The sequence below is a fragment of the Temnothorax curvispinosus genome, unplaced genomic scaffold, assembly GCF_003070985.1.
Source record: "Temnothorax curvispinosus isolate PA1 unplaced genomic scaffold, ASM307098v1 QBEX01013129.1, whole genome shotgun sequence".
NCBI classification, from domain to species: domain Eukaryota; kingdom Metazoa; phylum Arthropoda; class Insecta; order Hymenoptera; family Formicidae; genus Temnothorax; species Temnothorax curvispinosus.
In genome coordinates, this window is record NW_020222909.1 from 789,237 (window position 1) to 800,171 (window position 10,935).

Consider the following 10,935-nt stretch of genomic DNA (forward strand, 5'->3'; position numbering starts at 1 on the left):
TTTCAAAACTTTTGGCCATGAATGCAAACTCATGCTATCTCTATTTGTGTCGTATCATGACGATCGATAAGTTCAAATAATGCAAAGTAAATGCCCCGCATTAATTTCGCGTCGTTTCAAAATTGGTCCGCTTTTGAGGTCCACGCATTCCGTTCCAAATTTATATTTTCAATACTGAATCGAACAGTCATTAATGTAATGTGTATTCACGCGATAATTTATTAAGGTGAGCCCAATAAGCCCGTTGTCGTGAATTTTACCAATAAATCAATATATCCGTATGTATGTGCGTCTCGATTTTATTGAAAATTCACCACCGAAGAGGAAATCATTCTAAAACCAGATTTAAAAGTAACCAACTTTGAAGAAAGATTTCTCGGATTATCCTATAATCTGAGCTTTAATTTCCCGATTATTGGTAATTCTGAGAAATATGATATGACATGATATGACACTTAATACGTCGATGTCTGTCCATAAATTAATACGTATAATACCTATCTGATTAGTTAGCTATAAACGGAGCTTTAAAAACGGGGATTAGCCGAGATGCAATAACCGGGACGAGTCCTATCAAGTTGCAGAGATCTCACGCGAGGTGTTTCCAACGCAATTAGCGGCTTGAAAGCCCATAAGATGAATGTTACCATGAGGCCGCTGTATCGCGTCGTAATGACCGTTTATGCGCTGTACATTATGTACAAGAGCAGCAGCAGCAATACCTTTTACGTCTACTGCATCGATCTCTTGAACGTGATGGCGCAAATCTCGATTATGACGCACGAGAATTTAGCGACAAGAACTTCGGCCATGGCTGAATAGCACATGAATGAACAGGTGAACCGATGTGACAAAAAACCTGACGAACGTAGCGGACACCGCCGTGGAATCGTAACGTGTGATATGTATTCTCGGCGATAGTTATGTTGTTTATATTAATCCGACGCATTAAAAGTTTCTGTTTCAGTTACACATATTCAGTTGAAGTGATGGGCAAATCTTTTGCCCGAGATCCTTAAATTGCGCTTTAACAAAAGATAGATTTCACACATTTTCCTTACAGACAAATTTTGGCCTTATTTCAGCCCCGTTCTTTATTAAAAATTCATCTCAATTCTATGAATAAATAAAACAATCAATCTTAAATTCTCATTAATGTGCAGATATTGTTACATTAAAAATATTACCGAAGGGTCAAATAACTGCTTAGTATCTTCAAGAAGCACGTTCTGAAGATTCCCTTCCCTCGTGACTATAGTTCACTATCTATATAGATAGATAGTGAACTATGCACCGTATCGTTCTACAAAGATAACGGTATCATGGTGATCGAAATCCCACGGTGGCAGCCGTGTTCCTGTGGTTTCTCACGATTCTCGATCACTATACGTCTAGCTGAATTTCGCCATAGCGTTTCTCGTCACGATCCTCGTATACCTTCGAGAATCACTTTGATTCTACGAAATCCGCGTCCGGGAAATATATGGATGAGCCGAGTCCGCGTTTCGCGAGTTTGAGGGAGTGCTTCTGGTTTTGCCTGATGTCGATCACGCCGCAGAGTTGCGGTTTGATACCCAAGAATCTGTCCAGCAAATTGGCGGTCGCTGTCTGGGTGGATCTTCGAATTCGTCATAGCGGTGTATAATCTTGCTCCGTGTTTGACATTGGAACGGCGTATCGAGACGATAAACAATCGCATGCAGGAGGCAATGTCAAAACGAATATTCTTATCTTGCTGGTCTACTGATATTTCGAGAATGTAAAAAATAAGTTTTGTCCAAAGAAATTCTGCCCAAATACGTGATCCTTTTCTTGATAATAGTGAAATAAAATATGCAAACGATCTTGAAAATACTCTTTAAATTCTTATCATTAATTAACAAAGCTGCGAGTCTCAACGTGTGTACGTGCTGTTTGATGAATTAAAAAGTGACAATTTTATATAACTTGTCACAGACAGAGCAATCGACAGGCGCAAGAGGAACCTCTATTGTGAGAGATGACAATAGAGGTCACAAACCAAGTCGATATTTCTAGAGATACAGAGAAAATCTCTTGACAAAGAATTACTAGAGTATCCTGATAACGAATGACAGTGTCGATTGTAAACTTTCAAGACTGCACTATTATTACGGTCTTTCTTCTCTTTTTTTTTTTATGTCCACGTTACAGAAAGTATGTTACAAAAACTTAGAACAGCTTTTCTTTGTACAAAAAATCAATCAAATATGCTTGTATTTTATGGCATATTTTAGTAATTAGTATTATTGTTTAAAATTGGGAGGTAATAATTAAAATAATGCTAAATTTGGTATATGGTTGATCGGGTTACCTGCGAATTAAATTACCTTGAAATACGAAATATCCCTCGTTTTAACAAATTCGCTTTAACAAATTATAATTAATACATATATAAGCTATATCGTATTTTGGTTCTGATATAATGCAGATAAATTGTTTAAAAGCATTAATGCCGATATTGGCAAATTTAATTAATAATCTCGTAACCGAGCAGAATCACTCTAATTATACATTTCGTAGCAACAAACTAATATTTGAAATTTGGCATAAGCTTCGCTTTGATTAATGTAATCTATGTTAGCTCTTTCGTCGCTAGAGGCGATTATATAGTTAGCAAACGCATTTGCATCTTTCACGTGCGAGAACGATTAAAACTTCGTGTGGTTTCTAAATATAACAAAATCAACGGAGTAGGGAGGGGGGCATATTCAACGTTTAATTAATATTCTCCGCAGATGATCTCTTTATCTCTCGTTTGAGTAACGAGGGATAAGTTTGCTTGTCTTACATGTAAAAAGAAGCGAATCGATTATAGTAAAAATGTTTTTAATTGGGCAGCCTCGGTAATCGTGAGAATGTTTGCAGTCTGTGGAGACAGATGAGTCTGGACGGGAGTACGTCGGATTATGAAAAGGGCAAGCTATAATGAATGGAAATAGTCGAGAAGTGCACGAAGATTTATAATGCGATGAAGAGAGCAGGCTTCCACCCCAATACAGAAAGCTGCGAACAATGTGCGAAAAATTGCGAAGCTATGCAGATTACACACTTTGCATTAACGAACTGCGATTTAGGCCAAGACGAGTTTGCTATTAAGAACGAATCGTCATTGACAAGCAAAATTCGAAGTGTACGTATCTCTGACAATAAGATATAAAATAGTACATAATTTTGTATAATACTTGCTTTGTTGAGAGACAACATTCAAATGCAAAGAATTAACGAGCAAACATTTTGTAATATTGCTACTTTTTTACAGGATTTCACAGGAATTATGAGCTTCGAGAAATATCATTCGCTATTAGAAACTACATGTAAAAGAAATGGAACGAAAACCCAGAGAGAGCGCAATATCCGGATGGTAATGAAATTGATTGGAGATTCATGTTAGATGATACGGCAGCAGTATTTTTATTCACTACATTGAAACGTGTTTTTAGTGTGTTATATTATTCATACATTATACTACCACAATAACAAAAGATATAAAGCAAAAAGTGACAATTGCTCATAAAAACGAGAACGGTGAAAATGTCATGAAAAGAAAAACAGAATAGTTACATTCAAATATGGACAACATCAAAGCAAATTTCGCACGCGGAAGGTAACGTTGGGAAATGATATTTTGTTATTTAACCCATTTCACGAGACATGTTCTCATCGCACTCTCAAAAATTTGAACATCAAAACGTCGAGGTAAAAATTAATTTCCGGTCTCAAGTCCTCAGATATGTAAAATGTCAAATCAATATCGTAATGTTCGCTTTTTATCTAAGGTAAGGATCTCCAATTTTAATAGCGAAAGTACTAATAATAATAATAATAATAATAATCGTGCTGTAATAGCACACCCATTCGGTTACTTCGAGTACTGTCGCACGCGATATCCGCGCGTATCTGACGTCTTGAACGTGGCAGATGGAGTTAGATATTATTACAAGGTTTCGAGTTGATTGTGCTTAAATTATACGTTTCGAGATTCGTAATCCCGTTTGCTCGTTAACCACGGCAGTTTGCATGTGTGTCAAGGACGAAGTTTACTTCATATCGCGCGATTATGTGTTACTGGACCACGGAACGTAGTTTTCGACTTATTATTGCAGCTGGTCGATTTGCCTGTGAGAAGAGTAAGCTTTAGTTGATGTAAGTTGATTCGCCTGATGTAAAACTTTTGATTATGTCATCCAAATTCAGAATTATTCAAACGTACAAATAGTGCGGTATTGTCTGGGAAAAAATGTGTTTACTGTAGAATAGTGTAGAAAATACTGTGTAATATAGTAATATTTTTTTAAATTACTTTGGGGACGAAGGGCTGAATGTAAAACAAATCTCGTTAAAATGGAAAAGAGATTCCACATATGTGTCGGAAAGTCACGCACCGTGACGAAGTGATCTCGCTTTATTGTGCACAACTAAATTAAACTGAATATTTGAGTGGAATGCACTTTAACGGATTATAAATCACCGTCACGGGTGAGATTCATCCTGAAGGCAGTTATATTTTATACGGAAACGGAATACGATGTCGCGTAACACTCGATTCCGATTCCGTGATTCCAAATAAAAATTGTTATCTCGTATTTTCTTGATGATCCTTTTTTTATTTTGAAATCTCTACGCAAATCGATTTCAGAAAAATACCAAATAAATGAAGTGGAAGTGATCGATTGCATCGAAGCCAGTAGCCAGTGCGTAAATGCAATTTCTCCAACATTCGCGCCTCTATAATCCGTACACAGGCGGACAGGCGGTCATTCTTTCGTGTGTAAATCGTTTTCGATCGCTTTGACTCGAACAAATTCAATTTCCCGGCTTGGTTCCACGTGTCAATCCCGTCGTTGCCTTCGCTTCGCGTAAATGAGCATTCCCGGTCGAAATAATTAATCCATAACCCGTTTATCAGCGATGATGAAACGAGTTGGCGATAAAGGCGAGGAAACAACGTACAACGGAATTGGCCTTACGAGAGTTATGTCATGCGCGTGTCCACGAAAGTATCGTGGTACACGTGAATGCCCGATATATCCGTCAAATTTTCGTTAAAGGAGGAGATAACAGGGGCGCTGGTCACACGTGCTGACTACGATTGATTAGGGTCATCCCCGCGGCAACCGATGGACAAACACAAATAAACCGGAGGACACCCTGGAGCGAAGCTGCCTGCGAACCGACCTGTCAGTAGACAGCTGACCGTTTTCTACGCGCAATATCCACTTTGAATTTCCAAACGCTGTATGGCAGGTCCGAAAAGAATCGTCTCGAGGGGAAGTTTCCTCGACGATGCCGTAACGGCGGTAGCCACCATCGAGGTTTCCACCCTCGAGTCGTAACTGGACCGCGAAGGCCGTGCCTCTAGCCTCCAGCCTCCAGCCTGGCGTCCTAGTTCCACACACAACGCTCGCTTCGAGACCGTATTAACGATATTAAGCTCTCAATATAGAGTTGCAGTTGCAGTTAATCGCGCAGGGGAATACTGCCGAGTTTCCTTAAAGCGGCGAACTTTTGCGCCGACAAACTGAAACTGAATGCACCTTCGATGTCCCTGGGTTGCGAGGACGAGCGAAAGCTGAGCGCCGATAAGTGATATTGCGCGATAAGCAAGACGCTCGAGGCTTCGATTTGTATCGCTAAAAGTATCTCCCGTGTTCAGACTGAGTTAATTACTTTTGCCATTTCCTTTCGAGTTTTGTTCGAAGCTTATTTGGAAGACGCCCACTCGTTCGCGATCATGATATCCGGCCGTCGTGTCGCAAAGATTTGTATTCTGTACGTTCTATCGGTGACTTTTGCTGCCTACGGAGTAGAAGACACGTCAAACGGTGACAAACAGAAACCAGCTCGATCGAGACCGGTGAATCTTTGTAAGTTTCATTTATAGAAGTTTAATTGGAAAATCTTGCGTAGCGCTGTAGATAACCGTATTATGCGATCGATACACACGTGACGTATTGTCACCGGTTGCATCTCTGTCGTTGAAAGAGAAAACAAATCCACATTCTATGCGCATACGAAAGAAAAGATTCCATTTGCGAAGGCGTCGACAGCTTTTTAGGCCAGTCCATTACCGCTTTTCAAACGATCCGATGCGCGATAACTGCTTTTGTCTCACAGCGCACGGTTGTAGTTTCTCATTAATGAGCTATTTAAGGCAGTAGAGCGCCCTAAGGTGTTACGTCTTAAGATTAATCGTCTGACTTGCTTTTGCCTTCTCTTTTTTCTTGCATGCCACGTCGGCGCGATGCTTTTTCCCCAATTAGTTATAATTAATGGTGAGAAGAACGAAGTGGGGAACGCGAGCGTGACCAGCGCTTTGAAGGCTCTGAAGGAGAAGTATCCGGGTCATCTGGGCAACGTGTGGTCCGTACAGATCAACGAAAACGATTCCAGCGAGAGTCTCGAGACTATATGCAACACCTGGAGCTCGGCTATCAGCAAGGGCGGCGCGACCGTCCCGGATCTGATCTTGGACATGACGATGGCCAACTTGGGCGCCGAAGCTTCGAGCTCGTTCACCGCGGCCATGGGGATCCCGACTTTATCCGCCCAATTCGGTCAAGAGGGTGATATTCGCTATTGGAGAGATCTCAACCTTGATCAAAAAGACTATTTGATTCAGGTACCATGTCCAATTACGCACGTAAAAAGTCCTGATAGCGAAGTACATAGCGTCCTGATACATGCGTGATATAACGTGAAATTTAGAAATATATCCGACCGATATAAGCTTTATACATTTTGCTTTGTAGATATAGGTCATAGAAATAAATCAACTGGAATTTACATAGTTTCCTCTAGAAAAATTTACTTGAAAAATTCTTCAAATATTCTTGCAATTTTCCGTGGTTCGGTATTTCGTTCCAGGTAATGCCACCGAGCGATCTTCTGCCCGAGGCGATCCGTCAGTTGGCGATTCAAATGAACATCACCAATGCCGGCATCCTTTATGACAAAAACTTCGTCATGAACCACAAGTACAAGAGTCTGCTGCTGAACGTGCCGACCAGGCACGTCATCAACAGTTTGCAGGATATGATCGACAACGTAAAGGAGCAATTGTCCAAGTTGCGGGACTTGGACGTGGTAAACTATTTCTTACTCGGCGATGAAAACACCATCAGTATGCTGTTGGACGCCGGGGAATCGTTGAGCTTTACCGGACGGAAGTACGGATGGTTTATTTTGACTCTGGATGAGGAATCGTGGCCGAGCTGCGCGTGCGAGAACACCACTATTTTATTCATGAAGCCGGAACCGCCAGTGGTGAGCGATGAAAAAAATCAAGCGGAATTTGTTGTAAGGGATACGCTCCAGAAACCGCTTATCACGTCCGCCTTTTATTACGATTTGACTCTGTTGGGTATCAGCGCGATGAAGTCGGCTTTGGACAACGGCGACTGGCCCTTGAAACCCCATCATATCGACTGCAACAGCTACGACGAGACGAACACGCCGACGAGAGGCCTGGATTTCCTGGCTAAACTGATGGCAGTCTCGAAAAATATGACGCCGACGTACGCCAATATTACCTGGGGCAGGAAGAACGGGGAGCATCACGCGGACTTTAAGATGATCGTATATATGGTGAACATCGAAAAGGAAAAGATTACGTCGAAGGAGGAGAGCGGAGAATGGCAGGCGGGCATCGAGGTGCCCTTGCAGGTAAGTCCAATTGTGCTTGAAACGAGAGGTAGCGTGTCACGTGAAAAACGTTGAAGGACGATGTGTCGTGTGTTAACATTGACTTCCTAATTATTCGTAATCTATTATGATGAAATCGATTGCCTGCACGATAAGATGAGGGGATTCTATGACACAAGCAGTGTATCACAATAAGCAATTTTTTTTCCGTATTACGATAATGTTGTCAATATATTATACGGCTTCTTCGATTTTCCTTCCAATCCTCGAATGCCATATATCCGAGGATTATTGATCACGCTTGACCGTCACGTTGACTCGTGCCTGACCGAGCGACGTTTATGCGATCGATGGCTCATATATTTTTTCCCGTTCATATTGTACTACCCTTTTCTACGGATAGATATGGAAATAATTCGTAAAACCAGCAAATTAATTGTCGTATTGAATTAAGATAGCATGTAAAAATTGCTGTTGGAGTTTATTTAAGCTCTTCTTGAATATTCGCTCGTTTGCAAAGCATGTTTAAACTGGATCGCGTTTGCATGATAACGAATACCGCTAAATAAAGGGCGCTGAAACTCGAGCTTACTTTTAAGCCGATTTTGCATTAACTTCCCGCAAAGAGTATTAACAAATACAGAACTATGATAATACGAGATATTCATTAAAAGGGATTGTGTCGGAAAAAAAAAGAAATTCCTTCAGCGTAAGTTCTTTATTGTAATATCTCGCCGTCGTATCTATCGCGCTGTCGTTCCCTAATGACGCTCGCTTATCTGTCCTGGAAAAAGTTCAAGGTGGCAAGAGCGTAATGATCATATATGTATACTTTTATTTACTTGCGCATTGTATCGCGCTATAAAAGCGTCACGAAACCCTTTTGCGTATTTAGTTTCACTCGTTTCATGCTTCGCACCTGCTCCACATTCTCTGGAGTCTCGGAGGTAGTTGGATACGACAATCGTCATCCTGTGTATTGATCTTGCTCTATTTTCTGTCTGATTCTTTTACTCTTCGCCTATCACGAGAATTTGCGTTCTGCGAAGGTTACCAACGACAAGATCATGAACAACACCGCGGTGACGAGCTACAGGGTGGTCGCCGTGCAACATCCACCCTTCATGATGTACAATAATCGAACTGGGACGTGGTACGGCTTCTGCATCGATCTGCTGGACGCGATTCGCGAAACTGTGCCGTTCGAGTACGAAGTACGCGAGGTGGAGGACCACGAGTACGGTTCGCTAAGCGAGAACGGCAGCTGGACCGGAATGATGAGAGAGCTGATAGATAAACGCGCCGACATCGCCCTGAGTTCGTTCTGGGTCATGGCGGAACGAGAAAAAGTCATAGACTTTACGGTGCCCTTTTACGACCTGGTCGGCCTGACGATCGTGATGCAGAAAACGAACCCGACGACGTCGCTCTTCAAGTTTCTCACGGTGCTAGAGAACGAGGTCTGGCTCTGCATCCTGGCGGCGTACTTCTTCACCAGCTTCCTCATGTGGCTATTCGACCGTTGGTCGCCGTACAGCTACCAGAATAATCGTGACAAGTACAAGGACGACGATGAGAAGAGGGAGTTCAATATCAGGGAGTGCTTCTGGTTCTGCATGACCTCCCTGACCCCCCAGGGTGGTGGCGAGGCGCCGAAAAATTTATCAGGAAGATTGGTGGCGGCTACATGGTGGCTCTTCGGGTTCATCATCATTGCGTCTTACACAGCTAACTTGGCAGCTTTCCTCACGGTGTCCAGGTTGGAGATACCTATCGAGACCTTGGAGGACCTGAGCAAACAGTACAAAATACAATATGCGCCTATCGCCAACTCCCCGGCGTACGTCTATTTCCAGAGAATGGCAGACATCGAGACGCGCTTCTACGAGTAAGTGATTACTTCTCAAATCAGATCTTTATGCGTGATTCTTTTAAATATATTTTAAATTATTATAGAATTTGGAAAGATATGAGCCTGAACGATAGCTTGTCGGACGTAGAAAGGGCGAAACTAGCCGTCTGGGACTATCCTGTTAGCGACAAGTATACAAAAATGTTTCAAGCCATGAAAGAAGCTGGCTTTCCAGCCGATATCGACGAAGCGCTAAGGCGAATTCGACAGGAGGATCAGTACGCGAACAATGAATTCGCTTTCATCGAGGACGCTTCGACTATCAAGTATCTTGTCATGACGAATTGCGATCTGACTCAAGTCGGAGAGGAATTTTCAAGGAAACCCTATGCTATCGCCGTCCAACAGGGCTCACCGCTAAAGGATCAATTTAACAATGCGTATGTACGAAGACGTTTATCTTTTTTTTTTCGTAAAAACCAAATCTCCTATCTTTCGTTTTTCTATTGCCATAGGATTCTCATACTGTTGAACAAGAGAAGATTGGAGAAATTGAAGGACAAATGGTGGAAGCAGAATCCTATGAAAAAGAATTGCGAGCTAGAAAATAATCAGAGCGATGGTATCAGTATTCAAAATATTGGCGGTGTGTTCCTCGTAATTTTTGTGGGCATCATCTTCGCTTGCTTCACATTAGCCTTCGAGTATTGGTATTATCGGCACCGTGCGAAAGTCAGCGTACATCAAGTTACGCCCCCGAAAATGAAAATGGCGAAGGGAATTAAGTCAATTCGGTTCGATTTGCATCCTGCCCCTACACATGCGTTTCAAAAAATCTCGCAATTTAGATCGAGATTTTAGGTTGAAACATTCAGAGAGGATTTATTTGAGACTATAAGTATGAAGCTGTCGCACAAAGGGATAAAAGCGTTTTTAGACGACCGTGTCAATTTTATATTAATGAGATATTAGACAAAATTCATGAATCTTCATGAATTTTTATATTGGTGTGACGCACAGTAAAGCGGTCGTCATAAAATACAGTAACATTTTTATAGGATCCATTTGCATGTTTTTAGCATATAAACTCCGCGCTAAATGTTTGTGGTTTTAGATAACTTTAAAGAAAGGTTTAATTGCGGAATTCTTGGACAAAGAGAGATAAATAAATTTATAGGAGTGGAAGATTTAAAACTGACGTACAATTTTCTTCTTTGCAATGCCTTTATTTATCCTTTCCGTACATTATTTCGCGGAAAGACAAAGAGCGCCCTTTTTTTTTACATTGCGTATGTTTCTTTCACATTATTTCCTAAAGACAGTTGTTTATAAGTGACACATTCCTTCGACGCATTAACATCATTACATCACTCAACATTCGTTTCAAAGGCATCTGCATGCTAGAGTAACATTTTTTGTAT

At 41.4% G+C, this 10,935-nt stretch overlaps 1 protein-coding gene across 2 annotated transcripts; it reads left to right on the top strand.

Annotated features, from left to right (window-relative positions):
- The first annotated feature begins 4,930 nt into the window (after positions 1–4,930).
- LOC112463202 (ionotropic receptor 25a) lies at positions 4,931–10,712 on the top strand. Of its 2 annotated transcripts, none has more exons than XM_025029421.1 (6): positions 4,931–5,875; positions 6,173–6,640; positions 6,886–7,683; positions 8,712–9,550; positions 9,619–9,954; positions 10,030–10,712. In XM_025029421.1, the coding sequence occupies exons 1-6, from the start codon at positions 5,753–5,755 to the stop codon at positions 10,373–10,375; spliced, it is 2,910 nt and encodes a 969-aa protein (XP_024885189.1). In that variant the 5' UTR covers positions 4,931–5,752; the 3' UTR covers positions 10,376–10,712. The 2 variants fall into 2 exon arrangements, with proteins under 2 accessions (XP_024885189.1, XP_024885188.1); XM_025029420.1 differs by having other exon boundaries at positions 4,933–5,885; positions 6,282–6,640.
- Positions 10,713–10,935: the final 223 nt, after the last annotated feature.

Coding starts and splice junctions, on each gene's coding strand:
- LOC112463202 (XM_025029421.1), top strand. CDS start 5,753: ATGATATCCGGCCGTCGTGTCGCAAAGATTTGTATTCTGTACGTTCTA. Junction 6,641..6,885: donor AAAAAGACTATTTGATTCAG/GTACCATGTCCA, acceptor ATTTCGTTCCAG/GTAATGCCACCGAGCGATCT. Junction 7,684..8,711: donor GCATCGAGGTGCCCTTGCAG/GTAAGTCCAATT, acceptor CGTTCTGCGAAG/GTTACCAACGACAAGATCAT.